At 25.5% G+C, this 15,487-nt stretch overlaps 2 protein-coding genes across 2 annotated transcripts; both read right to left on the reverse strand.

Moving 5' to 3' along the window:
- Positions 1-4,144: 4,144 nt before the first annotated feature.
- Positions 4,145-6,236, reverse strand: LOC124938676 (40S ribosomal protein S7-like). The gene is made up of 6 exons (XM_047479160.1): positions 6,123-6,236; positions 5,643-5,727; positions 5,491-5,564; positions 5,280-5,403; positions 4,626-4,808; positions 4,145-4,462 (listed from the first exon to the last, which is right to left on the reverse strand). The coding sequence occupies exons 2-6, from the start codon at positions 5,715-5,717 to the stop codon at positions 4,343-4,345; spliced, it is 576 nt and encodes a 191-aa protein (XP_047335116.1). The 5' UTR covers positions 5,718-5,727; positions 6,123-6,236; the 3' UTR covers positions 4,145-4,342.
- Positions 6,237-11,797: 5,561 nt separating this feature from the next.
- On the reverse strand, positions 11,798-14,370 carry LOC124938230 (caffeoylshikimate esterase-like). Its single transcript, XM_047478635.1, has 8 exons — positions 14,105-14,370; positions 13,804-13,833; positions 13,313-13,439; positions 13,063-13,209; positions 12,773-12,903; positions 12,545-12,682; positions 12,254-12,352; positions 11,798-12,177 (listed from the first exon to the last, which is right to left on the reverse strand). Exons 1-8 carry the CDS (start codon positions 14,336-14,338, stop codon positions 11,941-11,943), a joined length of 1,143 nt encoding a protein of 380 aa, XP_047334591.1. The 5' UTR covers positions 14,339-14,370; the 3' UTR covers positions 11,798-11,940.
- Between the last annotated feature and the right edge of the window lie 1,117 nt (positions 14,371-15,487).

A 15,487-nucleotide genomic window follows, 5' to 3' on the forward strand; every position in this document is an offset into this window, starting at 1 on the left:
ATTATTAAATTACTCGATAAATACACAATATTTTTTTTCATTAGACAAATACTGACAATATTTTTCTCAATTATGTGATTCTAAAATTTTGTAATTCCTCTTTCTTAAATTTTGTATTATTTAATATTTTAATTAAATAATATAAACTTATTATTCTCAATTAATGTGTAAGTTATTAAAATATTTTATATTTTAATTATATGTATATATATATATATTTTATTATGTGATCCTAAAATTTAGTAATTATTTTTCTTCAATTTTTTCTATCATTTTTTATTATTTAATATTTTAATTAAATAATATAAAATTATTATTAAAAATTAATTTTAAGTATTAAAATATCTTCATATTTTAATTATATATATTGTAGGTCCTTATTATTAGTATTTTAACAATTTTCTTAAAAAATGAGAAAAAAAAAATGTGAAAAAAGATGATTAAAATATTTTATTATAATGTTATTTAATATATAATATTTAATTTAATTTTTTATTTTATTTTAATTATTTTATTTTAATTATATATATTTTATATTTATAAAACTAAATAAATGAAAATAAATAAATAAATAAAGAGAATTTTGAATAATTTAAAAATTAAATAAAAATATGGGTATAATGGAAAAGTAAGTTGAAACATTGCGTATAATTTGAATGAACTTTTATGAATTTCAATGATGAGACAAACAAAATATATTTAAGAATAAGTCTAAGACTCTATATTTCAAAGATTTTGAGTCATATTTTTTAGTTTGGATTCTGTGTTTCCTAAAATTTAAGAACAAATCATAATTCAAAAAATATTTACAATGTTACTTGAATTATTAAATATTGACAATATTTTTGTTCACCTGACAAATACAGAAATATTTTTCTTTTTCTTAAATTATATGATCATAAAATTTAGTAATTCCTACTTTTTCAATTTTGTATTATTTAATATTTTAATTATATAAAATAAACTTATTATTCTTAAATAATTTTAATTATTAAAATATTTTATATTTTAATATATATATATATATATATATATATTAAGGTACTATTTTTCTAAAAAAAAAGTAAAGAAATGCTAATTGAAATATTTTTTTATAATGTTATGTAGTATATCATAATTAAGTTAATTTTTATTTTAATTATTTTATTTAGTATATTTAATTTAATTTATAAATATTTTATATTTATAAAATTAAATAATTAATAAAAATGAAGAGAAATTTTAGATAATTTAGGAATTGAATAAAAATATAGGTATAATAGAAAAATAAGTGAAATATTGAATATAATTGGAATGATTTTTATGAGTTTCAGTTAGAGAAATTACTAAAAAGTTTAAAAATCAAAATTGATTTGCAATAAATATTAAATTTTGCTGGAATTAATTGAGTTACATTTTATATGATATCAGTCAAATAATTCTTTTATTTTATTATGTAATTCTAAAATTTAGTAATTCTTTTTCTTCAACTTCAACTTTGTAGTGTTAAATTATTTAATATTTTAATTAATTAATATAAATTTATTATTCTTAATTAATTTTAATTATTAAAATATTATTATATTTTAATTATATATATATATATATTATATTATATTATAGGTATAGGAAAAGAATGAGAGAAATAATGATAATAATATTTTATTATAATATTATGTAATGTGTAATATTTAAGGTTATTTTTTTTATTTTAATTATTTAATTAAAATTATATATATTTTATATTTATAAAATTAAATAATTAATAAAAATAAAGTGAAAATATATAATTTGGGAATTGATTGAAAATGTAAGTAGAATAAGAAAGTAAGTGAAATATTTAGTATAACTGAAATAATTTTTATGAGTTAAAGTTAGAGGAAATTATGGACAGTCTACACCATATATATTTTCTCAATAATGTCATTTGATCCCGTATACATGATTTTTTCGTTTAAAACTCAGTTAGAAAATAAAAATTTATTTACAGAAAATGTAGCTGGAATTGAGTTATTTTTTCATTTAAAACTCAGTTTGAAAATAAAAATTTATTTACAGAAAATGTAGCTGGAAGCCTGAAATTAGTTGAGTTACGTGAAGTTATAATTTTTTTATTTTATTTTAGAAAAAAATTTCACTTAGAAGGATGTACTTGTATAATTAGCTCATTTAGATGTATATATTAATAAAATGTTACTATAAAAAATCGGCTCATTTAGCCTATTTTAATAACCATGTTAACTTTTATTTTTAAATTTATATATTTATTAATTATATATATATATATATTTAGATATATTCCAACAATTTTCTTAAAAATTAAGAAAAATGATAATTGTAATATTTTATTATCTAATATTTATGTTAATTTTTTATTTTATTTTAATTATTTAGCTTAGTATATTTAATTTAAATTATATATATTTTATATTTATAAAACAAAATAATTGACAAAAAAAAAAAAATAGAATGGATAATTTGGGAATTTAAATATTTTTATAAATTTATCATTATATTATTTAATATTTTAAATAAATATTCATAACAAATAAATATCGTATTATTCCACCACTTTTTCGTCATAATCACTTAATTTATTATTTAAAATATTAAAATATATATATATTTTTTTTTAAATTAGTATTTTTATCTTATCATTATTTAATAATATATTTTAAGTCTTTTTTAAAAATAAAATAAAATTTACTACCTTCTCAAAAAAATCACTAAGTAGATATATATGTTTTAAGAAACATAAGGCATAACATTTAGCCTTGTTCGGATTGGATTTTTTTTTAAATTTAGAGCGAGAAAAAAATAATGATTGGTGATAATTTTGAGGAGATGATGATTATTTTTGGTAAAAATACTTAAAGGGTATTAGTAAATATAAATGAAATAATAAATAATAATTTAAAATACAAGATATTTTAGTATTTTGGTTAATAGAATGAAGTGATGTAATTATTGAGAAATAATTAATTGAAAAAATAATTTGGATTAAATTTTTTAAAAAAACCCTAAAAAGAATAAGCAGTTAATAAAATAAAAAATCAATAGAATCTAGTTAAACTTATTTATTATTTTCAAAGTAATATATAATTTAAGAGAAGAAGTGACATTTTGTATTTTCTTGATTTTTTTCCCCCTATTTTTTCCTTATAAATTGGATCTTATAATTTCAATTAGAGGTAACCCAAGTTCTATACCACTAGTTAAAACTTCCTAAACAATTATATCAATGAAAAATAGAAATATTATATGCTTGTGAATATAATAGTTATCTGTATAAACATAAAAAGTGTATAATAAAGAAAAAAATAGTTGAGAAAATTTTATACAAAATAAAAATAGTTTTATTGAATAAATTGAATCATAAAATTACAAATTAATTTTATATAAAGAGAATTAAGTGGTTAACATAATTCAAACTTAAAATAATCCCTAATTATAGGATATTAAATTTATTATTTATTTATTAAATAAAGAATAAAATACATGAGTAAATAATTTAATATTATTTAAATATAATTAATCATTATCATTAACCTGACTTACCACTATAATCAACCCTATCATTAATTCATTTATAGAATCAAAATCTGTTAAGACATAAATCTTTTAGTTATTAAGTAAAAATTAAAATACATTAAACATAGAAATATTAAATACTTTAATTAATATAATCTAAAATTAATTGATCATTACACCAAAATGTTCTTAATGAAAACAAACATTTACATAAATTTCATATTTAACTGATTTAATTTTAAATCAAATATAATTTATTTATTATTTATTTATCTTATAAACTAAAACTGAATTGATTTTGAATTATTCAAATAATTCAAAAAAATCAAACATCAATTAATTCTTCTCATCTATTAAATCAATTAATTAATTAACTCAAATACTATAAAAAAAAAAAAAAACTTTTAAATTATATATATATATATATATATAATATATCAAAACCCTTTCTTTTTACCAAAAAAATAAAATAAAATAAGAAATCCCCAACTCAAAATCATCATTTTTTTTCCTAGCATAAATATTACTGCTACATTATGAAATTACATACACAAATCTACTTTGAAGATCGTTCCAAAATTAAAATATTTAGATTATGATAGGTTATAAAAATCAGGTAAATTTAAAAAGTAAATCAAAGGAATAAGAAGCTTTTCAATAAGATAAAAGCAACATTTAAATCATCAGTTTAATTTGCTTCTAACATTTAGGCAACCTACAAGAAATCAAATAAAGTCAAAACTTCAAATAAACCACCAAACTAAACACATCTTTATGATACCCTTCCCTTTCCCCTTCAATAAATCAAGAAAATATTCATTACCAATGAATTCTAAGCCTCTGCAACTGGGTATTCAAAAACAACATCCCTGCCCGATAGCTTCCTGTAAACACCCGAGAATGTCTCCAACTTGTACTCGGTGTCATTGCGTGCCTTGGCATCCAAAAAAACCTGCCCATTGAGTATACAAAGATTTGAATTCAATTTTTCTATATGGAGATATTGTTCATTTGGAAACACTTCTATTTAATCAGATCTGAGGCAATAAATTAAATGCATTCCAAAATAGCACCCATGTGTTCCAGATAATGTTGGGAACCCGGGTTTATCTTACCTTCATCACTTTTGAACCATCAACACGATATCTGGTGCGCTTTCCAATAATCTCAGCTGGGTAGACAAGATCCTCGAGGATGGCCTCATGCACAGATGTTAAAGTGCGAGAACGGGGTCTTTGTACTGCTGAACCTTTCTTTGGTGGCCTTGTTATCCTTCTTGTGGCAATAAGAACAACATCCTACAATAAAGGCACTTACATTAGTAAACAAGAACTAAGCCTAATTATTGAAAACTTTAAGCCAACAAATAAAGAAGTGTTTAGAATAACAAATTTTAACACAAAGTAGACCCAGAAGTGTTTTTAAATAAGCCCGTATAAGTATTTCAATCATCTATAACAAATAACAGTGTATTTGCATCTAAATTTGATCCACAGATGGGAAATTCAGCTATAAAATGGTTCCAAATGAATCCAATATTTGCAAACATAATGTTCTAGGGTTCAGATTCTTGTATAAAAAGACATTTTTTACTACCACTGAAAGACATAAAGTGTGAAAGAAAAAAGAAGACATGATACACAAGGTACAACCATTTTCCCCTCATGCAAAACAACTTCATAAACCAGAACAAAAACTTCCAACAAAGAATGACGAATTTTCTTTAAAATGAATACACATATTGTAAGCAGTAGTATTGAGAAATTTACCTTTCCACTGAATTTCTTTTCCAGTTCTCTCACCAACCTAAGCTGAATCTTGCGAAAAGATTTCCTTAGTCTGTAAGGAACATGGATGACAACAGCTTTTCTATTTCCAGAAACATCAACCATTCTGCAGAGAAATACAAAAGTCTAGCAAAACTGTACAATATTCTAAAATGGATACACAGTTACACACCACAAAAGTTAAAAGACTTACATTGCTGAGTTAATGAAAAGATCCTTAAGATCACTCTTAAGCTCATTGTTTGTGTTCTCCAAATCAAAGAAAGCCTAAACAAAATAACCAAAACATCAATTTCATTGCTAGACATGGAAGGAAATAAAGTAAATAGAAATTCAAAGATATACTTGTGCCACTGTCTCTTCAATTTCAGTGGGTTCAGCTCCCTTATCTTTTTGGATCTTCTTCAGTGAAGTAAACATTTTGACAGACCTAGTAGCATAATCTTGTATAAATTAGAATTAAAAGGATCATACAAGTCATGGTTTCAAAATCAATTCTAATTAAATAAACAGAAATAAAACAGAAGAGCAGGAGCAATGGATGGATGCAGATATATCACCATTGTTCAAAATCAAGTAATTTTAGAACCGGGTCACAGATGAACAACACAACCAACCCTTATACAAATTCGTCAAACTCAAAATGTATTTGATGAGAAAGAACGCTACTTTTTTTAATAATGCAAGCTTCGGATAAAGAAATAGATTAAACGAAGCAACTAGGTCATGATTGGATATGCAGAGAGGAAAACAAACGAAAGGAAATCTGAAAAAAAGTAAAATCACACGTAATGTAAGACGAAGCAATTGAATATATGAACATACCTTAGTAGGATCAAACGGATTAGAGGTCAATAGCTTAGCCGCCGGAAGTAGACTCGAGAGAAGTCTGAATTTTGGATGATGAAAACGATTAAAAGGAAAGAGAGATAGACGGATGTTTGCCCTAGGATTTTTGTTCAATTTGGGCCCAAACCTAAGCTTACCAAACTTGTTTGATTAGGCCCATATTAGGCCTATTTAGAAACACTTTATTTGTACTTCTATTTAAGCACATAGTTCAGTTTGGATTAGTTAAATAATAAAAATTCAAAAAACATTATTTTAATTCATTAAATAAAATGTTAAATTATTTTCTATTTTAAATTATTTTTATTTTATCTTTATATATTTATATCATTTAAGTTTTACCTTTTTTAATATCTTCTCAAAATCATTGTCTATTAATATTTTCAAATAACACAAATTATAATTTTAACTCAAATTCAAACCAACCCTAATATTTAATACTAGTTTAGAAATCCACTATAGAGTGAATCTTTTTTTTAAATAGAGTAATAGATTAAAAAAATTAACCGTGTCAAATAAATATCATATTCAAGTATATAATATGTTAAGTTAATATCATTTAATACAAGTTTAATATACATTACTCCAAATTAAATGGATTTTTTTATTGTTTGATAGAGTGTTTCATTCAATTTTGTTTAAATTTTTTTACGTGAAACATTTTCAGTTAGAATTGAATTTGTCACATTTTAATCTCTTAAGTCGACTTTTACAATTTGACAACTTGTTGAGTACATATATATTTTTTTTTAAATGTGTAATATATTGTAAATTTGTAATGTTGATATCTAGTTAAAAAAAATTATTCACTCTAAAATAATATACAAAAATATATAATTATTAAGAATAATGTGGAATCTAAAAAGAGGTTGGAGTAAAAAATAAAATTTATTACTTATCAAATTTTTTACAGAATTCTCTCTATATATATTATTTTATATTTTAATGATATTACCATAATTTATAATATTGTAACAATATTTTACATATATATTATCTTATATTCTAAGAATATTAATTATAATTCAACTTCCTAAATTAATCTATTTGGTTCATTAATTCTTAAATTAACATACTTTATTATTTAAACTAAGTTTTTTTAATTAATTTATTTATTTACATTTAAACTCATTATTATATATCTATATATAAAAATTATTATTTATATAAATTAAATTATTTATATTTTGATATATATATATATTTCAATTATTTATATAATATAATAAATATTCACTTTACCATTTTTATATATAGTTGAAAAATATTAATAAATTTAAATATTTTAATCATAACAATATAATAATTTAATCATTCATAAAAACAATTACAATCATTTTTCTCTAAATTATTGATGAATTTTGCTCAGTACATCCTTGACTGTGTTTTGTATGACATTTTTGGACACACCTCTCACAAATGATGGTCCTTTGTGAGTTATACATCTCGTTTTGGATGTGTTGAACCCAATCCAGATTGCACACTATACAACCAACAACTATATGTGAACATATGGATGACAATGGGTACCCGTATACCCGATAACCGTGGGTACCCGATGGTCGGGTTCAGGTATTTAAAATCGGGGTCGGAGTCGGGGATGAGAGTGAAAATGATTACTCAATCGAGTTTGGAGATGGAGAATGTGTGAAACTCAAACCCGATATCCGAAATATTAATAAATATATTATTATTAGAGAAATGATACATACAACACTCTTATACAACACATTTATACATCACCTACCTGATTTGACAAAAAAATATATATTTTGATAAAAATACAAGAGAAAGAAATATATTTTATCTTTTTACCAAATGAGATAGGTGTTGTATAAAAGTGTTATATATATATCATTTTTCTAATAATACATATTATTAATATATATATATTTGTTAAAGTTTAAAATGTATTTTCAAATTCCACAAATCATCATTAGAATCATTATAAATTTATAATAAATATATTATTTATTACTCATACCACACTCCAAGTCATTATCATTTCAATTTCTCTTCCCCATGACTTTTAATATTTAATTTATTTAATAACAAATTATTTTATCTCTTTACTCACTCTTCATTTCTTATTTTCAAGTTTAACATTCATTCAACCTTTTCAACTTCTCTCTAATTTTTGTTTTCAAGTTTAGCATTCATTCAACTTTCTTCAACTTCTCTTTAGATTTTATTGAACGTCAAGTAATAATAACAAAAAAAATGTTATATTTTTGTTGAACTTCTACAATATAACGATGTAAGTAAGTAATATTTTCATTTATGTTTTTAATATATAGAAAATAAAAAATATAAATTCATGTTTTTATCGGGTAATGAGTTACCAGTCGAATCGGGGATGAGGATACAACTAGAGATACTCGTCAGGTTCAGGGTCGAGTAATAAAATAAAAATTGGGTTTGGGGATGGGTACTTCACTATCCGGTAAGTGTGGTACCCGTTGTCATCCATATGTGAACATGAAGAGTGATATCAACACAATTTTCCACAAGAACAAAAATCTTTACATAGGTCAACGATATGTTTGTTGCCACCTTTCCAAGAACCATTATTAGTTATGTAACGTGCAATAATCACCTAAAAAATTTCACTTTGCTCATTGTATGGAATAACTGTGTGTGTTGATGTCTTTCTTTCAATACTTTCAAATAATTTTCTTGTTATTTTGCAATAAGTATGCCAATTTTGAAGATCATTCAAAGTTTGAGTACGCCTTTCTGTAATAAGTTTTACAGAGCGGTAATATATATATTCCACTATGATGTGATCGGAAGAAAACAAGTAGACTTTAAGATACTATTAAAGCTTTCGGCCATATTTGTTGTTGCTTGACCGTAACGACGTCATCCATCGTGAAACATAATCCACATCTCTAATGGAATATTTTGTAACCAATTTTCAACATCGGGATTAAGCTATTTGATTTGTCTCCTCACATCTTCAAATTTTCTTACTTGACTATTATTTCCAGCCACCTAGCATAACATCTTTAAATGTGATCCATGATAAACTGAACTAAAATTATTAGAGACATGGTAAAAGACAAAAACAATGTAATACCAATATCTCTAGTAAAGTCATTTTGTTTTTCTTCATTGCTTCAATGATTCCGACATAACAATATAAAATTATACACACTCTCATTCTAATTCGACATATAAATCTACGAAGGCGACGCACTCTCCCATTCTACTTCGACATTTAATCTACGAAGGCGACGTAGAAACCAGGACTAGTTGACAATTGTTTCTTCATTGACTAAAGTATAAGCAAGTGGGTATTGCTGGTTATTGGAATCAGATCCCATTACAATTAATAACTTCCCGTTATACCTTCTTTTCAAAAATGTACCATCAATATTGATAATTTGTTGTCACCCATCAACTATCAGTTTGAATGCCCACCATACAAGCTTAAACACCGACGTGTGGAGTTTTGTAGAATCGACCACAACTTCAATCGAAGCACTCGTGCCTGGATTAAAATACCTCAAAGCACTTAAAAAATTTAGAAAGCTTAGAATAAGAGGCCGTCCAATCACCATATACATCTGATATTGCCTTTTGTTTTACCAATCAAGCCTTATTGTAGCTAACATGATATTTATACATTGCTAGTATTTGATTTCTTAATTTATTCATTTTCAAATATGGACTCTTCATTACTTAAATATGTAAATTTAAAATAATAAATAACAACTCAAAAATATGTATATGATTAATAATATTCAATACTAGAAATATTTTTACCTGTTGTTTTATAACACTTCCAATCAATTTTGAGTTGTGTTTCTCGTGGTCTCGTTAGATTTTCTCAAAAGACAGTTATGTTGAGCATGAAGTTTAGTGATTTGAAAGTAACCAGATCGCTAACTTTTTATAACTCGAATTTTCCACGGACACGTAGTTACAATACATTTTGCCTCATATAGCACCGTAGTTCTCTTTAAAACATGATAATTTATTGATTCTCTTACGTGACTTGATTTTATTGAATCTATTGCAGTTTGCTTGTCTACAAAATATTGACCTTCAAATAGATCATCGCTAAGCAGATTAAAATTAGGAAAATTACCTGAATTATCCATGATATTGTTGTTGATGATCTCCTCTATTGTAAACCATAGTACACAGTGCCGACCCTTGGGATAAAGCAACTTATGCATTTGCATAGGGCCCTCAGCCTCCCACCTTTATAGGACCCCATTTTTTAATATTTAATAATATTATTAATTATATATATATATATATATATTATAATTAGTCTTATTTTACATTTTTTCTCCTTCTCATATTAAATATATATAACTTTTTTTATCTCCTTTTTAATTTATTCTTCCCGTATTATAATATATTAACCATTTATAGCTTATTTTATATTATTAAAAATTAAAAGAAATATGATTTACTATTTTAAGCCACAAAATTTAAATTTACATTGGACCTCCAATTGTCAAGGTCAACCCTAATGGTACATTAGGAATATGTCCATCCATATTTACTGAGTCATTAGTCTGAATATTCTCTTTTTTACCGTCAATGTTACTTGTTGATTATGAGTTATCTGTATTGTAATTACTATCACTTTCATTGTTTTCTATATCCGGGTTTGAATTAAATCCATCAGCTTTACTTAAATGATAAAGTACATTATATTTTGTCACTCCATCATTAATAATTTTTTCATCTGAATTTGTTGTGACCGATGAAAACTTGACGAAAAGTTAATTATCGATTCATTAGTTTGACTAGAACTAACATCACTATACTGTGTTTGGAAAAATTTATAATCACCATAATTAGAGTAACTATCCCATTTGTTTAAATTTTTCATCTAAAAAAATAGAACAATAACATTATTAGTAATAATTATTAAATAATTTTAAAAAAACACAAAAACAACTAAAAAGATATAGACAAACTATTTATTTGTTTGTTTTCTTGCTTTCTCCTACTCCATAATGAAGATATATATAGACAATCTCACACATTATTTTTATTATTTAACAAAAAAAAATTATTGAATTGTATAAAATTATTCATTATTATGAAGAGACAACATTGAAAAAGTTTGACTAAACTATTCATGATAAAAATTTATTACAAAAAGAAAAAATATAATAAAAAAGTTGACAAAACTATTCATAATAAAAAACAACCCACGACAAAATTGATGAAAATTTGTTACGAAAAGATATTACAATAAAAAGTTATTCTATCCAGACGTATTTGGTTTTTGAAGAGAAATGAAAAAAAAATTACAATAGAAATAGACCATAATGTTTGAAAGATAAATATGACACTTATCTAGGCACATTTCGACCTTAAATAATTGCAATGTTGTTCAAGAAAAATAAGTAGGAAAGAGTTATATTGGTTTCAGTTTGGTCAAATATTTGTAGACCTCCAGATCCTGGTTGGAAAAAAAGAATTTAAATTCTTGATTACGAGAAATCATAAAAGGTGCAGTGAATTCTATTCAAGAAAAAATCAGTTGAGAAATATTTGGTTTATACTCGATAGAATCCAAATCTAAGGATCATCGCATCCTCTCCAAGAAGTCGCATTAGCCAAACACTGTCTTTGGGCTAGATTTTCCAATATCCTTGCTGAATCTTTTATATATGAATAAAAGTATCAATATAAAGTACTTTTTTACAAAGAAATTAAATATAGTTATAGTTTGTACATGACAAGGGCTTATGACCAATGGAGTGACCTTTTAAAGAGCTGTAATGAATATATATCACCAAGAACCCAAGCAGAAGAAGAAAGGTCAAGAAGCTGTATTATTCTTCTTCTTAATGGAATGTTGATCAAGCCAAGATATGATATCCTCAAGAACCCTAGCAATGGTTTCATCAGTCTCGCCCTCAAGAAGGGCATGACAAGCGTCTTTATAAAGGTTAAGAGTCTTGTCTGAGCTTCTTGCCTTCTTGTATAACTCCTTGCTGATCGATGGATCAGTCACTACATCATCATCCCCATGTAAGATCAATAGTGGCAAAGAAACCTGCAAATCAATAGCTTGATTATGTCTGTATATATGGATCAATATGAACAATGAGACAAAGTAACACTTAATTTACTTCTTCCAATCTCAATTCTATTTCTTGAGTCGTTCGAAGCATCTCTACAGCAGTCCCAAGCCGGGGTTTATGCTTGTAAGCAACAACATTATAAACTGTCTGCATACAAAGAAAGAGTATGTCATCTAAAAGTGATTTCAATGGAATCGTGATTGTGACAAAATAAGATTTTTCAAATAGGCTCTTTAACAACTCTCAAATGGAAGCCATAAGGAACCCATGTTCCTCCATCAGCCTTAATGATGCAAATAAAAAAAAACAAAGAACATGGCAGATAAAATGGGAAGCAACCATTTCTCTCTTAGTTGAGTCTCTGAATGCGAGCTCAGCTAAATCCTGATTTGGAACCAGCTTCAGTTTTGGAAATACTGAGGCGACACCAATCAAGATTTGTGCTAATAACCATGGAGGAGTTATATTGTCAGCAATCTGCACCAAAAAGAGCCTAACAGTCAGTCAGGCAGCCAAATGATAAATTCATTGAAATGGTATTCTTAGAAGAACAAACCAAAAGATTACTTTGCACATCGGAGCAACAAGAATGGCACCAGTCCATGAATCAGGCTGTTTGAGATGGATCTTTAAAGCTACTGCTCCACCCATAGACTGTCCAAACAAAAACTTTGGTAGATTGCATATTTCAGGTCTATCTGTTCAAACATAAGCATTCAAGTCATCATTCCTAACTTTTAGTTTCAGTTTCCAATTGAACACCATGAAATAAGTAAATGAAATTGCAAACTTCATGAAACATCGAAAATGAATGACAGATAACTCCAAAAATGAAAAAAGAAAAAGCGTAATATTACCTCGGATCTTGGAGAAATGCTCAATGACATCATCAACCAAAAGATCAAAGCTTGGAATATACCCATGAAGACCTTCTGAAAGACCAAATCCTGGATAGTCCATAGCAAAAACACTATACCCACATGACACAAACTTCCTGGCAATTCCTGCAGGTATTACATTTTTTCATAATAATAACCAACCTAGCATATATTTGATACTTTGCCATATAAAATTCTCCTTCCTAAGTCAGTCTTGAACTGAAAATACCTTCAAAGAAAAAGGTGCATGTATCGCCATATCCATGACAAAAACAAACTGCTGCTTTGGGAGAACAAAAATCTGGAACCCAACTTTTCGTGAAAATCTCCACACCTCTAGAGTTCACCTCGTAGGCCTATACGGGCATTTTCAAACAACTGTTACTAAACAAAAAAATGATGAAGAAGTTGTCCAGATAGATTACACTACCGAGGATTGTAGGATCAAATATTTGGTTTTAAATCGCCAAATTTTTAGTTGTAACAAATCAGCTTTCATATTGTAAAAGAATGTGGGCAGATGAAATTGTGGCCAGATTATAATCCAATTTTTTAGATTTTTGTTTGGATCACAAGCTAGAATGTTGGCTGAATCCAAATTAAGCCCAAAATTTCTCAAAAAAATTGGATACCAATCTATAAGCAGCACCACATGGAAGTAAAATCATGAATAAAAAAATCTCCACTTGATTCATGGGTGTAAAAGTCAAAAGATCTTACCTCTTGCATCTTCACACCATCACATGGCAACTGCAGAAAGAATCCAATAAAAATACTCAGTAAACAGTTTGACTGAACTGAAGTAGCTAGTACAGAAAGAATCATAAGATCAGAGGGAACCAAATCAACCTAAAAAATTAGAAAAAATAAACAAACCCACAAAAGTAGATATGAAAATGAAACTTATTAAGAAAAATGAATAGCTAATTAGGAATCTAACTGTCCAAAACCATTCATTCTAAAGATCTATCAAAGATAATAGCTTTTTATCCTTAAATTGCATAAGAAGAGTTTCAGTAACCTTGAACAAGTAATGATCGATCGATAGTTGAATATCTTTGAAAGCTTCTCGAGCTTGACGCCTCGCCTTCACTTGGTCCATGTCGGCATCTAATAACCTCTGCACCTCTTCGCTGATACCTTGGAACTTTTGAGGCCTTCCCATTACAGCTCTATTCAACTGTTTTCCTGTAATCAAGAGAATCGTAGAAAGGGAAGAAGATACAGCAAGGGATGATACAAAAGTCCAACTCATATAAGTGTTCTTATGCCTACCAAAGCCTTACGAAATCTTCTTGGCACACACAAAAAAAAAAAAAAAAAACTTCAGACAACTTTGGCTAATTGTTTTTCTTGTCCTAAACTTTGATTAGATTCTCAAATTGTTTCTTAAAATATATATAGTGTCTAATTTTCCTTTTATATTACCAACTTTAAAATTTAAAAAATATACATTGAATTAAATATAATTTAATTTATAAATATGATAAATTAATTAATTTTAAGAAAATGATAGAAGATAATTTTTTTTTAAAAAATTTGAGATAAATGTTTTAATTGTTAAAATTATGATAATTCGAGTTCTATATAATAGAATTTAAAGTTTTAGTCACTAAATTTTAATTAATATAAATTTAGGATATCATTTTGTTAATTTATAATGTAATTACTATTATTATATTTGACTTATTTATTGAAAACCTAGATCTAGATAGATTCTTGAGTTTTAAATTCCTTTAGTATTTATTACAAATAAGTCGTAATGTCCAAGGACAAATAAGTATAGTTAATTAATAAAGATGATTAAAAGTCTCACCTAAGCTTAGAGTTGTTATTTCATAAGTCTAAATCAAAATATATGTCCTAATTAATAAAGATGATTACAAGTTCAGAATATTAGACAAAATTTAGATTGAATTCGATTTTTTTTTTTGAATTGAATTTTAAACTAATCGAATTCATAATAAAGTTTTTGATTTTATTTTTGAATTGGGTCCACTTGAAAACTTAATTATTTTTTATTATTTATTTTAATTATATATTTATTAAATATAATTAAATATTTTATTATACATTAAATTAAATTAGATAATCTTCTCTCTTTAATTTTAAAACTTTAATATCTAGCAGCTCACTTTTGTAATCTCTAGCAGCTCACTTTTGAGTCATGACTTATCTCTCATTTGTGTGTGTGAAAACTAAGACTGCATAATTTATGTTAGATTTTGTTTGGCTTAATTATTAAGATTTTGTTTGGCTTAATTATTATTTGAAGTCTGAACTTAGGTTGTTTTTATGGAACATGTTTCGAATTTTGAACCGTGTAATATAGGTTTCAATCATCAAAATTTTAGTTATTTAAGATTTTTCCTAAATGTACAAAATGTGTTATTTTATTTTAACG

This window comes from Impatiens glandulifera, chromosome 5 (genome assembly GCF_907164915.1).
Source record: "Impatiens glandulifera chromosome 5, dImpGla2.1, whole genome shotgun sequence".
Lineage (NCBI taxonomy): Eukaryota > Viridiplantae > Streptophyta > Magnoliopsida > Ericales > Balsaminaceae > Impatiens > Impatiens glandulifera.

What these genes read in the sequence shown, in the direction of transcription:
- LOC124938676 (XM_047479160.1), bottom strand. Translation starts at nt 5,717, where the DNA reads ATGTTTACTTCACTGAAGAAGATCCAAAAAGATAAGGGAGCTGAACCC. An exon ending in AAAAGAAATTCAGTGGAAAG is followed by an intron (nt 4,809 to 5,279) that starts GTAAATTTCTCA and finishes CCTTTATTGTAG; the next exon opens with GATGTTGTTCTTATTGCCAC. An exon ending in ATGGTTCAAAAGTGATGAAG is followed by an intron (nt 4,463 to 4,625) that starts GTAAGATAAACC and finishes CTCAATGGGCAG; the next exon opens with GTTTTTTTGGATGCCAAGGC.
- LOC124938230 (XM_047478635.1), bottom strand. Translation starts at nt 14,338, where the DNA reads ATGAGTTGGACTTTTGTATCATCCCTTGCTGTATCTTCTTCCCTTTCT. An exon ending in TTGTTGCTCCGATGTGCAAA is followed by an intron (nt 12,683 to 12,772) that starts GTAATCTTTTGG and finishes TTTTTGGTGCAG; the next exon opens with ATTGCTGACAATATAACTCC. An exon ending in ACTCAACTAAGAGAGAAATG is followed by an intron (nt 12,353 to 12,544) that starts GTTGCTTCCCAT and finishes CTTTGTATGCAG; the next exon opens with ACAGTTTATAATGTTGTTGC.